Source organism: Mizuhopecten yessoensis, unplaced genomic scaffold, assembly GCF_002113885.1.
Source record: "Mizuhopecten yessoensis strain PY_sf001 unplaced genomic scaffold, ASM211388v2 scaffold1255, whole genome shotgun sequence".
Classification (NCBI taxonomy): Eukaryota; Metazoa; Mollusca; class Bivalvia; order Pectinida; family Pectinidae; genus Mizuhopecten; species Mizuhopecten yessoensis.
Genome location: NW_018403955.1, coordinates 351,648 through 372,001, shown reverse-complemented (window position 1 = coordinate 372,001; position 20,354 = coordinate 351,648). Strand labels below are relative to the sequence as shown.

Genomic DNA, 20,354 nt, shown 5'->3' with positions numbered 1-20,354 from the left:
CTCGGTCGGATGCTTTGCTAATGTCACAGAAAGCCATTCTTATTTCTTTACCTTTATCTAGAGCAGAATAGATGTCGTTAGAAATAGATATAAGTTGATTTGTAGTGGAATCGCCGGATCTTAAGCTAGACTGACAAGGAGACAATAGAGACTTTTAGTCTTCTTCCATAGAGACGGGAACATGCAATGAGTAAGAGAGTAGTTAAATAAAGTTTGAAGAGGATAACTCAGAATATAAGCTACTTTCTTGATTAAACGATGATTTATAAGGTCAGGGCCAACTGCTTTCTTGCAGTCAAGATGATGTATAACATCAAGAACGTCTTGACGAGATATAGCAATGTCAGAGAGGATATGGGTGTTGGGCTTTTAGACATAAAGCATTATGTTACTATTATGTTTGAGATTGCTGTAGAGTTTGTTCAACTTTTACTTTTTAAATTACGTATGACATTTACACAAGTATTGAGAATTTCCTGAATTTTACCCAGTCATCGCCATTCTGAATTTTACCCAGTCATCGCCATTCTGAATTTTACCCAGTCATCGCCATTCGGAATTTTACCCAGTCATCACCATTCTGAATTTTACCCAGTCATCACCATTCTGAATTTTACCCAGTCATCGCCATTCTGAATTTTACCCAGTCATCGCCATTCTGAATTTTACCCAGTCATCGATATTCTGAGATTTCTTAGATTTGTGATGTAGATATTTCTTTTTCTTATCAACTTCCTCATGATAGTATTCATCCTTGCAGGATCGTTGGTTCTTACAGTTATATTTTTATTAGGTATACACTCGCTTGCAATATTGAGTAAAGCATCTGTTAACGATGTCGTTACCAACTAAAATAATGTCCCAGTTGATTTTAGAAAGTTTGTCTCTGTATTCGTCATAGTTACCAAGGTCAAAAAGCAAAATATTACGTTTGAAACAAGATTTAGGAGGTTTGGAAATGTTAATGCTACCATACACAGGACAATGGTATCTCATAGGCTGGTCCAAAAAACTTTCGCCGACACATTAAAGGTAAATTAAGGAATGGTCACTTTCACAAAATATATCTAAGAGACATGTATATGTAGTAGACTGTATTTTGAATTTTATTTATTTCGTTTATTATGTAATGCACACATGGTTTTATATATCATATATATATATATATATATGTATATATATATATATATTAGCTATGTGTATAGACACCTGTAACACATGTATGTACCCTGAGGCAAAACCCGGACCAGGTGAGTATATGTTCTTGTACATTGTAAATGTCGTTGTGCTGTGCCGGTTCTGTCCAGTTCTGTCCAGTGTTGGTCATGTGCACCTGTCTAAAACCTGTTTGTCCTTATTGTCTATTTATAAAGTTAATTCTGTTGGATAGTTTGTAGGTGTGTCTGTATGTTGTAATTTTATTGGTCCTGGGGTGATAAGTGTAGGGATGATATTCTGGGTATTTGCCGCCAAAAAATCATTACAAGAGAAAGCCTTCAAGGGAACAGGTGTTTGTTTGCCTGCTGTTCATAGCATATTTGAGAAGCCATTTGTTAAAGAAAAGGTATGTCTAATTTAAATTATTGATAGTGCTAGTTTTTATTTTAAAAGCATTTATATGATTAAATGAAGTCTATTTGGTTAAAAGTAAATTTCATTGTGCTTATACTGAAACTTGTGATAAACTTGAATATTACTATTGTTACAATTCGTTAATTTTATTTTTTTAGAGATTTATACTGAATAGGATAAGAGAACCTGTGTTTGTGATTGCCTCCATTCCATAGATGGGGTATGTGTGTTCATGTTAAACTGTGTGTTCATATTATGCGTATTTTTGTAAAACACGTATTTTTCTTATGAAGTATCTTTAATTTTGATTCTAAGTAAATCTGAAATTGATAAAATAATTATTATAAATTTCTTTTATAATTAGAAGTTAATTTCCATTTTGCTATAAAAAGTAATTATTAAATAAGTGGTTAAATGTATGTTACATAAGTAAGTCTTTGTTACAGTTACAAAGATAGGGGAATAGATATGTATTGTTCTGTGATATTTTTTATGTATAAGTAAGTCTTTGTTACAGTTACAAAGATAGGGGAATAGATATGTATTGTTCTGTGATATTTTTTATGTATAATGTCTAAGAAGTATTTGTGTGTGTATTTGTAGGGTCCAGACAAAAGTCTGGCCTAGGGGTCACTGGATCGAGGAATAAATTTGAAACGAACCCAGATGTGACTTGTTTTGTTTGTCACCCTCAAAGAGGAAAATGAGTCCGTTACATATATGTAGGTACATAGCATATAATGCAAAGGGTTGTAAATAGGTCTATCCGGACACAATATAAACTAGTGCAGATTAGTCATGTAGGTTAACCATTGGAGAAACATAAAAAATCGTATCCGGGTAGGGTATAAAACAACAGATTCGCTATTGAGATGAACGTGTTGGAAGAGACGATCATATAATGCAGTGTGTGTACTCGTGTGGATAGAGATATGAAGGGGAGGTAGTTGTGTAGGGTAAGATTGGTCGTGAGGAAAAGAAAAAAGTTAAGGTGATAAAGGAGGTAAACAGAAAGATGCTATTCTTACCATCATAGGAAAGAAGGGATCAGTTATATGCTCATACATCTAACCTGTAATGAGAGATAGAAAGATGTTGAGGAAATTAAAATCAATAGAAGAAATTGGTGTCAGATAGACGGAACTTCATCAGTGGTCTAGCTGAAGGAGTAGACCGTTACGACTAGAAAATATAGTAACCGTTGTATAGCAAAATATTGTCATTATATTTGCCATGGACATTTACCTCCCGTTGTATCAGACAACTTGTGTTTAGGCATACTAAAGTCGTGGTGATACATAGGATGGCCAAAGGAAAACCAGGATTCACCGTACATGTACCTCCATTCAACTGGATTTACAAAACACATTTCAGAATACCAAAAATTGTTAGGTTTAATATATGACATTGATGCGCAGACACCTAGTTGCGCAAATCGCCTGTGAGATGTATCGTGCATAGTATATATACTACCGCTTCAACTAGACAATTAAATATCTGACTCATCAATCCATTAAAAGATATATCTATACATGTTAACTGAAGCTTCACAAAGCGTGGTGTCATTAACCTGAAATCAGGCCCATACATGTATAGTCCTAACGGCAACAACTCGTGCAAAAATATGAAAGATGAATTTTAAATATTCGTTTCGAGAGAAAGAGTATCAAATATACAAAGATATAATGTATGGATTGTGTACCCTTGTTTTTTATATTTTTCCATTCAAACCATATTTGGTCCAATTTTCGTTGCATATACTTTTTAAGGCTAAATTATTTTTCTATGTTATATCGGAATGCTTGAAACTCGATCAAACCATCTTGGTTTTTTTCTTGACACAATGTATGTATAATATTTTGTATAAAGTATTATAAAGTTAATTGGAAAGGCAACATTTCCTGTCTCTCCAAATAATACTGTTTATAATCTAAAATCAATAAATGTATCTTATTTTGGTATATTTTGTTTTTCAAATCTTGCCAAAGCCTTAAAGAATGAGGACATTCCCAGAAAGTATGTCCTAGAGTTTCTGTGTTACGCGTATTACAAAGGTTATCATTCAAAATACCAATTGTTTTCAAGTAATTGTTTAGTGGGATAATGCGTTTATGTAGGGCAAGGAAAAGTTGGACAGTTATTCGTTATTCGGAATGACGAATAACTTTCTAACTTTACTTTCCGGGTGGCGAAAGGAAAGTAAGAATGTTATTCGTTATTCAAAATTTTACAAAAATACTGTAACACGATGCCGGTGCACAACGCCTGAGTGGTTACAAGTACAGAGGGTGCCACTGAAAGTATTCACACCGAGTTTTAAAAGTTGTGCACCGGCACAGTTTCTAGACCTCCTGGGACGCTATACCCGAATATTGCCAAATTGAGTTTTCTTTCAAGTTCTATGTTCTTGGTCCTGGCTCGGGGGGAATGCCTCCTATTTCAATTCAATCCTAATTAAACTCGGTGTGAATACTCTAAGTGTCACCCCGTGTACGTGCAACCTTTTAAAAAAGTTTGCACCGATATCTGTTTGACATTATTGTTCTTTTTAATTTTGAATAACGAATGACTTTACTTTTACTGGTATTTATTTTGTTTATATTTACATAATTGTTGGTGTCTTTTTCCTGATCTAAAACCAAAATGAAGTCACAACAAATTATGCATCTAGGGTTGCTAAAATTAATAATCTGCTTATTTGTTTTTTCAAAATTATCTTGATCATCTTGATTGGGACAGTATATATTAATCAATGAAAATCTGTATTTTTCAATGTTTATTCATATCAAGGGCTATTTCATTTCCTTCTGTGTCTTTCTATTGACTGTGAATCTAAACATCACAATATATTTAAGCCATTTTTAAAATAGAATAGGAGCGACTGTAATGTCGGAGTTGGTTTAACATAACTGTTTGTTTTCATATTTTATATATACTTCATATTAAATCTTATCGATCATCGAGTTGACACAATTTATTTAATTCTCGTTTGAAACATTTTATAAAATCAAATAAGCGGACAAAAGAGAAAGTCATAATATACTTTCCTATAATAAGTTTTAAGGAATAAGTATTAGGACAAGAGCACGATGGAAAGAAATGATTCCGTTCTATTAAACTTCTTTTTTTTTCTCTCCGCAATTTGCAATAAAGAAGCCTGCATTAACCAACCGAAACTATTTGCAGAAACCATCGATTTATAAATGGCCAGTGCTGAGTGGAATGGTAAATTCGAAATCCTGCCAAATTGGTTTCAAACTCATTTAACAATATTGTGACGTTTTTACGACAATTCCTCACGTTTTTATCAAAGGCAGTGTTTTAATGTTTCTTTTAATGATTCCTATATAAGTGAGCACCGTATACACGAACACTAATTTTTCAATAAAATCCGTCGTATATTTTGTCATACGTAGATGTTGGATCTCATTATAACTTGGAATTATAATGATCTATCATCGCTTATTACACAGAGTAATAAAACCTCGATACGTTATCCAGTATCCATAGCAACCAGTTTGTATCCACAGTATGTGTGTATCATAAAACAAAGTTTGGTAGTTCATAACCTTCAAAGCAAATGATATAACGATTTATAATCATGCAAGACAAAAATAAATCATATTCATAAATCAGAAAACACATCTGACTTAAGTTTCAGCTCAGTAGTTTCTATAGCAGTTCCACGTATTGAGAAACTAGAATGAACTAACGAGACCGGTATAGATAACTGGATCATCGTAAAACATAGGTCAGGTTTTATGATAACTATATTCTGTATTTAAGGTTAGTCGTTGATCTAAATGTAATATGATAATGTAAAATATTGAAATTAACGACAGGAAACACGTATGTATACTGTTACCATTTATATTTTATAACGCAATGAATGGAAACAAAAAGCATGGGAAATGTACCAAACATGTTACATACAAGTCAACACACATCGAGTAGACGAGTCAATGGCAGAGCTTAACTACACAAGGAACGACAGAAACACCTTTACCAACATCTAGTTGAATGACAGGGGAGATAACTCCACTTTAGAGAGATCCTCCTTGCTTCCTGAGCAGTGGACCGGTTTTAAGAAGAGATGATGAGTCTATAGAATGTTTCACTGGTAAGACCACGTGATTAATAGGTTTTGCCTATAGCAGCCGTTAAGGGTCAAAACAATGTTCTTTTCTTTGTTAATCTCACATGTTTTATAGAGTTAATAGGCCCAAGTTTGATCGCAATTAAGGACATAACTACTTATACACAGTTATTACTTTGTGTGGGTTCATATGCCACCAAGAGAGAGGCGTTATTTATCTTAAGTTATTTCCAAATCCTATTGCCACTGAAAAACCACTGTCAATAATATATCGTCTGATCTGGGAATCGACCTCAGTCTTGTTGAAAGGCACGAAGAATGTTCTCCACTGCGTCACCCGACCATCCATTTGGTGAGTATATACAATTGTAGTTCAGTCTGATATTTATAAAAGCTATATATTTTGTTGCGATCTGCACATCAACATGTAGAAATGAAAAATAAATTCCAAAGCCTGTGATATGGTGAAGCACTTCGGGTGCTAATCATGGTCGAATTACGGCTGAAATCTCACTCAGAGTTTGGCGTTCTAAAGTTAAAACCAATTGCTTTGAACCAAACTTCTCCTGAAATGAACCACCATGGAAGTTTTTGCTAAAAATCAAGAAACATTTCAGATACAAACCAAAGATTTTTAAATATCACTGAAAAAGTGTCAAAATTGTACCATTTGTGGTGACGTGACATTATACTGCTAGCTGTGCATAAACCAAGTTATATCTGCCTGGCACGCGCAATATCCGTCTTAGTTACAATTCAACACATTTAAAAAAATCTCCCCTCAAAATTGTGTCATGGACTAAAACATTTTCAACGGGAAGTATATAATAATAAGAGCGTTGCTCTCGGGCGCCATTATCATACTATGACGTCACAAGCACGTCACACTCCATCGGCCTTCATCGGTTATTTCCGGAAGGATGAAAAATAACCGGAAAACCGTTGCATTTATCTCTTTGTCGGTGCTTCATGACTTTTTAATTTCAGTTTTTGCCACAGGCACTAAAAGTAAAAACGCGGATGCTTTCTGAAGATCCTTTTTGTCATCAACCATGTCCTGTTAAAATTTCTACCGGGAGATATTTTCAAAAAGAGCCGCATTAAACCAATAGGTAAACGTGTACATTTATTTGTCATCGTCTAAAATTTCATCAGCTTTTGATTTCGATTTGTTGTGTATATGAACGAAATAATTAACATTTTTGAAAGTCTGGTTATAGTCTTTACATTATTTATGTATGCGTCACCACTCATAAAAGAAACAATGGATAATTCATTTATGTCGAAATCAACAATAATTGTCTAGACAACGAACCCGAGTTCAAGGCCATTTTTCAGCAACGTATCACTTTTTCACAACGCATGCCTTTTTATAACTAGTTACAGACATAAACTGTTTAATTTCATTTGGCATCATTACCTGTCAAACCTCAGTGACAGTTACAAAACTTGAAATTCAATCTGGTGTTTCAGGATGGAACAGGAATTCAGACTACATATCGATATAACGACAATTTCAGTTACATCAAAATATTACAATGTTTTCTTTTTTTAATTTCATATTTTTAACTAACATCTCTATACATTTACTTTTATAGACTTATCGTCAAATATGTAATATGCACTTTTTTTATAGCAATTACAAAACAGTTTTCCCCCAACTTATTTCAATCATTCTTTTTGTGACCTGACGGAAACACGCAGAGGATTTAATTTTTAATTTGAGAGGAAGCCGGAGTATCCGGAGAAAACCCGCGTGGTCGGGCAGGTAACCGGGATTGAATCCGGCCATCTTGGTGAAGACGAGAGCGCTATCCACTGCGACACCCGACCCATCATATACGTTATGATGGGTCGGGTGGCGCAGTGGATAGCGCGCAAAAAATCTACATACGGTAGACTGGGGCAAGTTCGGCCACCCCTGATGTTTTTATTTTTGAGCTAATATTTACAACTTTAAAGATCTTAGCAGTGTAGTTGGCTGGGCATTCACACGAAAAAATGGCGAGGAAAACTCGAAAATTTTGAGAGGGTAGAAAGAAAATCATGATATCGCTTCTAGTTATGCGAACTTTCTGTAAACGGAATAGCTATTTTTTTACGGTCAAACGTGTAACACACAGACAGCTTCAAATTATATACATAAAAGCCCAGTTTTTTTGTTTTCCCTCGACTAGCCGATTTTAAATAAATTTTATCTTACCTCATTCTGTAAGCAGTATTATCTCATTCTGAATCAGTAAATATCAGAGATCAACAACAGCTTCGCTCTTTTAAGGCTTTGCCTTTTCATACTTTGTAATAATATCACATTTTCCTTATCCTATCCTGTGTCCATCCTCTTCCCATATCATCCCTCAGGCCTCCGGTTCCTCAGATTGATGCAGTGGTCTCGGGTTCGGAATTAGACATCAAAATGGTCATATAATAACTTCTAGTTTTGTTGGTAATAGCAGATGAAATTTCATAGCAGGTGTAAGTCCAGAAAACCTTAACAACACATGTCTGTGCTGTACTTGCCTTTTTGGTTGAATATTGTAATGTCCATATGCTAATTTTTAATTTTAATGTAACTTACATTCATCGCCAATTTAGTTTGTTAGCGAAAAATCAATTATGTTTCTTGTATGATTACGTTTTTTTTTCAAATACAAATATTGTAAAATATGTATATAACCAAAATTAATATATCAAACCACAGGGTTAATGCAAAATTATACTATGCATGTATACATCATTTCTTCATGTCTTCATCGGTATAGCAAAACATCTTGTATATTCGTTTTACGTATGTATATATATCATGAAACTGATGTTGATAGCAATGTCATATGAAAACTGTAGAATAAAAATAGAATACTTAATACAATGTAATGAAATGGTATCCTTCTATTGAAATAGCAAGATTACAATACATGACAACGGCCTCAATTGGTGGTCGCGTTTGGAGACGACATTTCGTAGTATGCATTTAGGTCATCTCTCCCTGCCATATCAATGCCTGTATAATGTTCTTCGGTAGCTGTAAGTGTAACATTAAGAATAAAAAAGACTGTAACAAACGGCAAAAAGTAAATGTCAATTATAATTTCACAACACTGATCTGTATGATAACGTATCCGTACACAGGATATTATCTAGTTGTTTAACTTTAATATTTAATCGCTTCGAATATATTGAATTTATATAATTGTACAAACCTTTGGTTTGCTCTGTCTTGAGTGCGGCTCTTATCCTACAACAATATGTAAACCAAACTTATCGAGAAGTCACAGTCCTGTTCTCTGTATACGGTATATATTTATGCACTATTGATAATTACGGTTCATATCTATGTCGAAGTTCTTTAGTAGCAATTGCTATTTACTTTTAAAATGTCGTTAAAATCGCTGTAGAAAATCGGGAGGGTCGGATTGCGTAGTGGTTAACGCATTCGCCTTTAACCAAAGTGGCCGGGGTTCGATTCCCCGATCGGACGTGAAAAGGAATGGGGTCACTTGCCCGACCACGTGGGTTTCCTCCGGGTTATTCGGTTTCCTCCCACATTCAGACCCCCCGCGCTACAATCTTGGAAACCAAGAGTGATTAATATAAGATGATAGCTTGTTACATTACTGTAGTAAAACAAATAAAGTTCATTTAAAAAATAGATGTTCGATATGAATACACAACTTTTTGTGTAGATGATTCAAGGATCTTTCACATTATAGTGAACATCGTAGTTTGTCTTTGTTCACAGGACGTCTGGTTTATATTTAGCTATTATAAGGTCACCTTCAACGACTCAGAGACAACTGTTATGCCCCTATATACTCTTAAACTAATGCATCAAACGTACACATGTATACGCTTCAGCTTTTCGTTTCCTATCTGTCCTGCCATCATTATTTTCTTTCTACTTTCTGTTGCATGCGGTGTCTCCCTTGCCACCCTTCCTTGTTTCGAAGAAGTTAAACTCCGAACATAAACAAAGTATAATTTAGAGGTTCTGACAGATAACGAATTAGACAGACGTACCGTAACATATAGACAAAGGAGGCGATAGCTGTCACCGAACAGAGTGCCGCGACAGCAGCAAGGACGGCTACAACTGTTATGTTATCTGTACGAGTGCACGTGTCTGTGTCTGTAATTAGAGGATAAATAACGCAATGATAAAATATAAATTATGTTATTGTTGTGAACCACACTACATCAGGACGAATATATATATCGGCTTGGAAATGACAGGTCCAATTTATATTTTACAAGTAAATTACCAGTAATCAAAACATGTAAAGGATAAAAGTTTAATTATAAAACGTGTTAGCTGATTAAGAGATATTACACACAACAGGTCAATACTTGGATTTATTTAAATTCTTGGTTATTTCTTTAATAATAAAGGAACATTGTGTGTTATAAATGTTTTTCCTACCTTCACAGGTCCCGTCAGACCGTCTACATTTGTTTGAGCCACATTCAGCAGGGCACGCCTTCTCGCACTTATAACCATACATTCCGTCCATACATTCTTAAAAAAAATTGAATATCGATAAGTTGTATAATTAAATTGAGACTGGTAAGCGATCTTACTTGATAAGAACTGGTGTATACAAGGTGTCATACCTGAACAAAATCCCGTGGTTTTCTCGCACAAGAGGTCTTTACACTTTGCTGGGCAATCCAGATCGCATGTCTCACCGCGTTTACCGGGCTTACAATCTCAAATATAAAAATAATAAATGAATATGAAGGGTCTATTCTTCTCCGACAATGAACAGGTTCGCACACTCTTTATAAAGAGAAAGATAAATCTATGTTTCCCTGTGTAGTGATAAACAGTTGTACTTCTCTGAAAAATGGCCGTATCACAACAGGATCATTTCATCATTTCAGTAAAAGATGTACTATTTCGAGCGGTGGTTTTCTTCCACGTGGAATTTCAATAAAAAAGTCATTAAAATAAATCTGAAGTCCACATAGAAAAATCGGAATGGCAATATTTACGAACAAACCTTTTCTGTTTATGTCGATATATCATTTTCGTTAGAAAGACAAAATAGCTTTTTGCATCATTATATTCGTAATATCGTGTAGGAAAACCATCAACTAGAACAGAACAAGGCAACGTAAATCAATACAGTTTTATCATAAGATATGAAGAAGTCGTGACGACAACAGTTCTTACCGATACATAATCCAAACTCTCGATCACAGGCGTCGTTTGCACAGTGTGTGGGACAGTACAGTTCGCATGAGTTCCCATGTTTTCCACGAATACAATCTAATAAGGAACAGAAATAATATCAACTGTTTGTAGGGGTAGCCATGAATGATAATACATGTTTACATTTACGGTGTAATTACGATACAAAGACTATAGGTCGACTATAACAAGTCTATGCTACAGACTATATGTCTGTCTGATTGTTTGGTTTAGTCACGCTATAACAGACTACATAGCTTGTTGAGGTCGTATCTACATAAACCGTAGCACTTTATATCGGCCGGCGGCTGGACAGACAACCAAATAACAAAGATATTTTGATGTCTTCATATTTGCATCTAATATTTGCATAATATTAATATAATATACTGAAACAGAGAACACTGAAGAAAGTTATAGAAATAATGTATACGTAAACCTACTTATTATGTATCGATATAATACCAGTTTTACTAAATATCTATCAGTACACATGTTTTGTTGGCTAATTATGCTTTATTCGAGCTTGATAATCGCATATAATAAAAAGCTTTAAACTCGTCACAGATGGGTCATAGCTGTTTATACCTTTGCATGATTCGTTGTTTTGAAAACAGTCGTTGCAGTTCTTAGAACAGTCTCGATCACAGGTATCGCCCCACTTTCCAGAAACGCAATCTAAAAGTAGTGTCATCATTATTATCATTAAAATGTTCTGTAAATAATCGAAACATTCTCCTCCAGTTCTGTCCAATCATTCCATCCTTAATTCTTAGGGGACTCAAAATCGATGTATGAAATGGAAATTAGTGCAAAGTTATTTAAAATAATCGTTAATTGTGAGGTAAACAATAAAAAGTGCAGCTAAAGATATCTTCTATTCACAGAAAAATACAAATCCGAACATAAACTCTTATCCAATAATATCAACCATATAAAAAAATGCGTATGAACCGATCAACAAAATGTTTTGTTATAAACCAAAAAATTGTTTGGGTATTTCTGATATACTGTTTAAGGAATAGTGACTTTATACACAAACAATGTACGTATTAAACGTGTCGCAACGTTTCAATACCGAATGGTCTCTTTTTTTAAATGCATAACGAATCGAAAACATCAGCGTTTACTTTTTTGATTCAATAATGACTGAAAGACCCGCAACATATACTAAGCTAGTACTATGTGGAACATTTGTAATTTGATGCCGGGATTAGTGAGCTGCGCGTCACTAATCCCGGTAGACACAGACAATCCCGAAAGAAAGTCTGTTGTCACACCAGGACCTGAACCCGAAAGAACAGGCCCGGCACCAAGACTGTCCCCAACGACCGCACCACCTGGAATGCCGGGATCACTAACAGAGTCAGTGACCGGCGGCCGGTAGTCCCTACCCGAAGGCAAGCGCGAAAGCTTACGGGCGTTCCCGGCCAATTCGACCCTTGGCTGTGCCAAGCCAGGGTCAGGCTGCCCCTCCCCTACTCCAGGGAGTTCCTGGACAGGAAGGGCCACCCCCTGCTCACGAGAGGGACTTGCCGAAGCAAGACCCCCCGAGACAGGAACAGAGACAGTACCACCAGACCCCAGAGAGCTGGTGGCACGACCCCTACCTCTCTGCTTCCCTCGCTTACCGGAAGAAACAGACGAATCTGTCTTACGGTAAGTTGAGGGTAGCTTTGGAACAATGAAGTCCTTGCCCTGAGATTTTGACTGTGAACAAAGTTCACAAGGCGAAACCTCACTGCAAGGACGACACCTGGGACAGGCATCATGAGGGTCCCGTTCCACAAAGAAATGGGAACACCCATGAGCACTACCTCGTCGCTGTCCCGACCGAGACATACCCTCCAAAGCGAACGTAAACAAAAAATTTACAAGCAGATAAAACGGGAAAATAAGGATAAAATACGATAGTACAAAGTACGCAACGTAGAAAGAATTTCACCCGTAATATAAATCAGAAAACGGTTAAAATAAATAACGTTTGCCGAAACAAACAACCGTCACCGAAATAAACAGAGGTCGGAAATTAACCCACGATAATGGCGGACCGTGGCACACCACCGGCACACGTGGAGTAAAATAACCGGCCGTAAAAGGCACAAAAATAATTTTCAACAACAATTAGTTATATCAATAAAGGCAGATGGGTATAAGGCACACAAACTGCGCAAAAATATGAGTTGACACTCAAACCAAACCGACAAAACAATGTTTTGAATTGGAGCAAGCTCCGTGCGTCAGCATGCAGCAGGCGCCATAAAAGGAAGAGGAAGGGAGATCACTCCGTGGCTCTGTCATCGAGATAGAGGTTACGTCACGGTAGGGAGGTAGGGATATTTGAATCTTTTGTTTTTGGGCTACAAAGATGGGTGTAGGTATTGTATATGCATACTAAAGTTATGGTAATTATTACTGAAATGAAATGAATATTTACCTGTACAGGATCCGTTTTGAATACAACCTTCACAGCCTGAGGAACAATCTTGATCACAGGTGTGGCTCCACTTTCCAGGTAGGCAATCTAATAATTGGTGTTGTTATTATTCTTAATTTTATAAGAAATCATACATAAAATTATTTAATATTTGATGAAAAAAAAAAGAAAGTGGAATGTGACTTCTCTGTAAGGGACAAGACATCAATAGTACAAAAATACATTTACTTTGTACATCACGAAGATAAATTATTATAAAGTTGCATAACGCAATTTCGAGTTGATCAGATGCTACACCCTATGCAAACATCATTTTAACTTTGACCCCGCACCATGAAATTGACCTATAGGAAACGGAAAGCAACGAGACAGAAAGTAGCTGCGACAAAAAAAATATAAAGTTTCTTAACGATATCTTTAGACGACCAGAATTTATGGGCCGGGCCGGACAACATGCTAACGGTCGTGATGACGCACGTACAAAGAAATAAAAGTGCTGCATTTCCTTATGTCATGCAAAAACAGAGGTTAGTGAGGTGGGATGGTGATGTGGGTGGTAGGAAACGGGGAGACTGTCAAATAAAAATAATATGTATGAATAATAAACATGGCTTTGAATATGATTTTTATATTCCAAATTTTAAATTATCGATGAAGCTGTTTTTTGACACAATTTAAGAAACAAAATACAGCACTGTCAGCATACCAGGCTTCCAGTCAATACGAAAGGTCAGATATAAAGCGAGGAGACACCAAAAGACGTCAGGATGCCATGACACTCACAAAAACATCAAAACGTGAAAGAAATGTCCCGGAAGAGGAAGTGTGTCCTACACAACATATGGCTACATCTATAAATAGTTAATCAATGTTACATGAAATATCCAATTAAACTTACAAAAACATGAGCCAGTTGAAGCGTCGCAGTTGCCCCCATAACATTTATCCGAGCAAGTTTGGTTACAATTACCATTTCCATATTTCCGTATTGGGCAGCCTACAAGACAGAATCAAATAATCGGTTTTGATTTGTTAGCAAGATGGTTTGCAGGTTTTTATAGGAAGACATGTTTAATGAGTACATATACATGGCCCACACAGGGCACGAGTCAAAACGTGTACTATATACACAAGTGTATGTTGATGTGAAAGTTGTAGATAAACTGCCTGCCGTCATTGTACTGTGTCTTATATGTAGATATTATTATTATGATACATGATATAAATAAAAAATGGACAGTTCTCTCCTTGTTATTTTTCCTATCGGATAAATGTCTTGAAAATGAGTTGGTTACGAAATATATTCGACTCATGTTTTTCCATTCTATCGGCATCGTTAAGTGTTCTCATATAACCCATGTGTTTCCAACTTCGGTAAATTAGCCCATCTGCTATACTTGGTTCACAAACATCCTTAATCTTAAAAGGCGAAAATGAAAGTGTAATCATTAGACATGGCCAGCGTTACTGAAAACTCTACTTACCAAACACTTGTACCTCACAAAGCTCCAACACAGCGTTATCCTCATACCAGTCATGTCGCGCCGGATCATTTCTATAATTGTAGATGGTCACAAATTTGGCTACATACGGGCACCGATGGGTAACAACCATCTCTACTTCAGTCCAATTGTTACTCTTGTCTTCGTAACAGAGAATTCCTTGTGACCAGTCAGAGGTGTTGGACAAATACAGTTGATAACCTGCCAATCTTCTTGGGAACTGGACGCCTTCATCTAAATACAACAAGTCAAAAAGGGACTGAATCTGGACTTTTCCAAAAGTTCATGCAAGTATCAACCCATTCACGTGAAACTTTACCAACGACCGCCTAATTTGGCTTGAGCGACCTTGTTCAGAAAAACATGGAAGAGGCAGTGGTTTAATTTTCGAAGGAGCTATAACTTAGATGAATCGCTAGAAGGACTTGGGGATGATTAGGGAGTACGGAAAGGCTTGTTGACAAAGCCGTGTTTATTATGACGGAAAATGCATTAGATAGACTCGTCACGTCTTTTGCTTCGTGGATCAATCACGGATATATAATATAAAAGAACTTTCATTTGGAGGTCGTGGTGGGAACCTTCCTTTATTTATGTCTACCCCGCGTCCCTCGGGGTTTGGTTGTTGGTAGTCTTGGCTTGTTATTTGCGGCGTTTGACTAGTGTTGTCATGCAGGAGTTAGTCATGTTCGTTGAAATTCGTAAATATGAGTGTAAGCCGATCTACTTCTGTTCATACATTTTAGTGTTGAAACATCTAAATTAATTCCCTTTATCGCCACTATTTCCATTGCTGTGTGCAGACCGACACGAGACCTTGTCAGTTTGAGCTTTGTGCGATTGATATCGTCGATACATCAGACGATAGAACCAACGTGTCACTTATGTAAATGATCTACTGTTTTTCAAACTTCTTTATTTTCAAAAAATATAATACTAATAATAATAAACAATGTGACAAAGTTAATAATAATAAAAAGAATGATAAACAGTAAATCTAGCAAAGTTGTTTACGGTCAGTTTGGTTTATGTAATGGGACAATGGCTTACTGAAAATGGGGATTCGGAAAAATATTACATTCTAATATTAACATTATATTTTTTTGTGTCACATGTGCTACTTTTCACAAATCTCAGAAGTTGAAACCAGTACAAAGTCTAATTTGGAATTATAACAATATAATTATGTAGGTATTGTTCACTAGAGTCATAAGTAGTGGAGGACTACATTAAGATACATCGGGATGTTGATGGTGTAGTTAACGCTGACCATTCATGGATAATAATAATGATCTGTAGTTTTAAAATACTTTCAGCTTGAGTGGATTTAATTGTGCACATTTTTCGATCACTTGCGAAAAGTTATAACCGTCGTAGGCTTGAGGAACGTTACCACGAAGACACTGAACAATAGTCTAAACTATTCGATATTTAAGGAAATACTCTACATATGACGAGGGTGAGAATATGTCGGTAAAATTAATTAACGAACGGCGCTTGCACCCGAGCTGATTATTTTTCCAACAAACATCTGTTGATTCTGTCTTTTCTACCAAGCAAAATGTAATGATAGTCTTTGTCGTGTCTACCTTAGTTTCAATACGACTATGATAAACAAGGTGACCGAGAAAATATAATCGTATTCCGAAATTTGAAATTTAATTATTTATAAAGAAAAAGTTGTTGCATGATCATACATTCTAAGTCAACATCATGAGAACACATGAACTGCTGAAACATTACGATTTAAAAAATATTTTTGTTATGCGATTCTATTTACTATAAGAAGGTTCTCCTTCCTCAGTTATTCGTCCTGAATCGTCATTTTGACATATTTAAATCTTGCATTCAGCAATATAATTAAATCATATAATTTTACTGAACCCGGAAATATTATGAATTATGTAAATCTAATAGCGCACGTATCTCATTTGACCCCGAGTACCGACAGAGGAGCGAACAGAATACGCCGTGGCCATCACAACAGTTATCCCTTGGAGGGCCTCATAGCAAAATCCAACTATATCCACTCACTTGTCCCTTCCTTTCACATAAACTACTGTATATAAATACAAAACGGAAACTCTCTCCGATACATGCCTATAAACATAACAAAAAAAGTTCATCTGTGTTCCAACTCAGACAAAATTAATAGCGAGGTTAATAGTTTGAGATATTTATTCATAACATAAACAGCATTTTTGTCGATTTCATTTCAGCTTTAACCGGCTCTCCGTAATTATAAATGCACCGTACTAGCTTATAGGGCAATTATTTTCTCCTTTCAATACTTCCCACCTGCAGTAATCATTTGGCAATTTTGCGCTTCGTAGCTGACGCGGTAACGATCCGTGCTTCCCACGGCCAGTCATTTTGTCCACAATGAAATGGTGTGCTATGCGCATGCTCTAGTAGAGGTAATTCTCTGAACAAAACGTTGGTCAGACAGGTAAAAATCACGATGATTAGCTTAAAATTATTCATTTTTATGAACATATATCAGCCAAATCCGATTGTTATTTTCCATAAGGAGACTCACTTGATATGTTAATGTAGTATTTGAAAGAAGAAAAAACACACTTCACTGTGATGTCCCTTTAACAGATTAACAAACACAATCGCTATTATTTTCGCGGTAAGTTCGGCGGAATAATCTGATCGTGAACTTGACATGTTCTAGCTGCTGAACAGAAACGAGGTTGTTTGTCCGCGAGCAAATCTGCAAATACATACCAAAATATATGTATGTACCCTCATTCGACATAGGAAACCATTCCCGCGGCTCGCATGTTTAAGTTTGCAACGAAGGTTTCGTCGATTGGAAAATAATTAATGCACGTGCATGGTCTATTGTACAATTATACATGGTTATTAATCAATGAAAAGTGTCGTTATATTGCAAACGTGGTAGCATTTAAATTAAAAAGTATGAGCCTGGTGTATCACATTGATATAATAAAAATATACTCCTATCACATCTAGTCAAAATTATCATAACACTTCAAAAGCAAAGCAAATACCTCAAACAAGATTAAAGAACATTTTTCGATTAAACAAAACATTTACATTGTTGCTTATCACCTTGATTGCATTCCAAGACTGCATTATGGAAATTGAAATATTATCTAAAATGACTTTATTTGGGTTTATACCAATTAAAATAATTATAGCAATGTGTAGCTAAAAGAACTTGATAACATTAGTATTATTTTGGAAACAATTATATGTACAAGCCAAAACTGGAACAAGTTATTTCAACATTCAACTGAAGGTATACAATTTATGAAAAGCTCAATGAAACATTCTTAGTGTTATTAAGTGAAACTAATGGATAATAAAATATTCTCGTTTATCTATTTGCTACATCAGACTATCGTCGTACTGCATGTGATGTAGGTAAATATTCACTAAATCTTATACACGATATTGAATACTTGTGTTGTAAATGATAAATTAGCTTCATTAAATGTTGATTTAAACTATACAGAACCAGAAATCCCTTTATCCTTACTGCCTTTGCTCTTTTAGAAACACAGATTCGCGCTTCTGGACATTCGAATTATGATTATTGAAAGTCTGCTGACAGTATGTTTTATATTTTGTTGTTATGCTGTCGACTTACCCCGGTTGTATATTGTGATGTAACTGATGGTACTGAGTTTTCCTAGATCCACCTGCCACAAGGCTTTGTTTCGATTCCATGCTGTGTGTGTACAACAATCGGACCCAATGTTTTGCTTTAAACACCCGTCTACAACTTTATCTGCGGTCCAATTACTTGAAACTGAAAACAGACTGCTCTGCATAGCAGTTTTTCTAAATGAGGAGTTTTCTACAAAAATAAAATAAAAAAGTTTGATCTTTTGTCGGGGTATTTTGGTGACTTGTCTCTAAGCAATGAAAGTGTCAAGGAATACATCAAAGTCCTCACAGGAGAACAGAACCAATTCTGTGTGAGGGTCAGTATATCCTAGAAGGACAGTATAGTACAGAGCTGCAATACTGTTGCTAGCCAGCCTAATTTGATGGTCGAAATTGATATATTGATATGCGACGGGAACATTTGAGTGGAGAACACTGTACGCATGCACTGTACGAATAATCCAATCTCATTGCTTTCATTGTTTTTTTTTTATTTATTTGCAACTTGTCCTTTAAAAATAATACCCCTCNAATCGGACCCAATGTTTTGCTTTAAACAACCGTCTACAACTTTATCTGCGGTCCAATTACTTGAAACTGAATACAGACTGCTCTGCATAGCAGTTTTTCCAAATGAGGAGTTTTCTACAAAAATAAAATAAAAAAGTTTGATCTTTTGTCGGGGTATTTTGGTGACTTGTCTCTAAGCAATGAAAGTGTCAAGGAATACATCAAAGTCCTCACAGGAGAACAGAACCAATTCTGTGTGAGGGTCAGTATATCCTAGAAGGACAGTATAGTACAGAGCTGCAATACTGTTGCTAGCCAGCCTAATTTGATGGTCGAAATTGATATATTGATATGCGACGGGAACATTTGAGTGGAGAACACTGTACGCATGCACTGTACGAATAATTCAATCTCATTGCTTTCATTGAATTTTTTTTATTTATTTGCAACTTGTCCTTTAAAAATAATACCCCTCTTCAAGGAATTCATATCTTTTAAGGGAGAGAAATTTCCCTCTGAAGAAAATGATTGTGAAATAAGATGACATGAAAAGCAAATGTGCGTTTTATTCAAATTTAACTGTTTGGATAAAACTATATCCCCTGTTTGTATTTTACTTTTAGATTATCCCACCTTTACATACAACTTCAATAAAGAAAGTATTTGGTGTGTTATATATATTTGAAATAGAAACCCTGTTGGAAAAGCTGGCGAGAGATAACATGCTGATATGATGTACTTTTTCCCGCCAAAATTATTCAAGATTTGAAAAATGGCAGCCATCATCAATAACTTTGGCAGGAAAGAAATACTATTATTAATGCTTATCTATGATTAATACTTATTGAACAACTTTATTTTATTGTCTTTTTAGGCCTAAAACAACCTATAAAATCGTCGACGTCGTCGAAACCAGCCCGTCAGTCAAAATACATTTTACAGTCAGGCAAAATCTTCATAACGTCGTTAAAAAGCCAACCCTTATCCTTCCCCCCCCCCCCCCCTCCCTTTTTTTTTTTTTTTTTACTCACTCCCACACCCCCCCCCCCCCCCCCAGTTTCAGTTTATTTTCTTTATTTCCAAGATCCATCCGACCCATGTCCCCCACCACCCGCCCGTAACCGATTGAAGTCCTTACAGGCAACCTTGATTAAAACAGGATGATATCACTAGTTATTACTAGTTGTTACATTGTTATACACCGTTTACATAAATAGAAATATCATCCTTCAAATTTCCGTCAGGTGTAAAATGCGGTCACATGACTTACATACAAAGTGGTCTGACTTGTGAATGCTGTCTGAAATTAGATTAGTATTTAAGCAGTTTTAAGAGGATGTAGATTTGACCCTGTTCCTGGCATACTGGCCGTTGTATATCGCACACACACACACACACACACACACA

General features: G+C 35.8%; 1 protein-coding gene across 1 annotated transcript in view; it reads right to left on the bottom strand.

Annotated features, from left to right (window-relative positions):
• Positions 1–7,909: 7,909 nt before the first annotated feature.
• Positions 7,910–20,354, bottom strand: part of LOC110458567 (epidermal growth factor receptor-like) — a 23,085-nt gene continuing 10,640 nt past the window's right edge. The window contains exons 2-13 of the mRNA XM_021510326.1: positions 18,982–19,082; positions 18,418–18,526; positions 14,778–15,029; positions 14,192–14,290; positions 13,294–13,380; positions 11,445–11,534; positions 10,839–10,934; positions 10,277–10,372; positions 10,086–10,181; positions 9,686–9,794; positions 8,869–8,903; positions 7,910–8,690 (exon numbers count right to left, since the gene is read on the bottom strand). Of these exons, the coding sequence (XP_021366001.1) occupies positions 8,596–8,690; positions 8,869–8,903; positions 9,686–9,794; positions 10,086–10,181; positions 10,277–10,372; positions 10,839–10,934; positions 11,445–11,534; positions 13,294–13,380; positions 14,192–14,290; positions 14,778–15,029; positions 18,418–18,526; positions 18,982–19,056 (1,239 nt within the window). The 5' untranslated portion in view covers positions 19,057–19,082 and the 3' untranslated portion in view covers positions 7,910–8,595. The remainder of the gene's footprint in view (positions 8,691–8,868; positions 8,904–9,685; positions 9,795–10,085; positions 10,182–10,276; positions 10,373–10,838; positions 10,935–11,444; positions 11,535–13,293; positions 13,381–14,191; positions 14,291–14,777; positions 15,030–18,417; positions 18,527–18,981; positions 19,083–20,354) is intronic.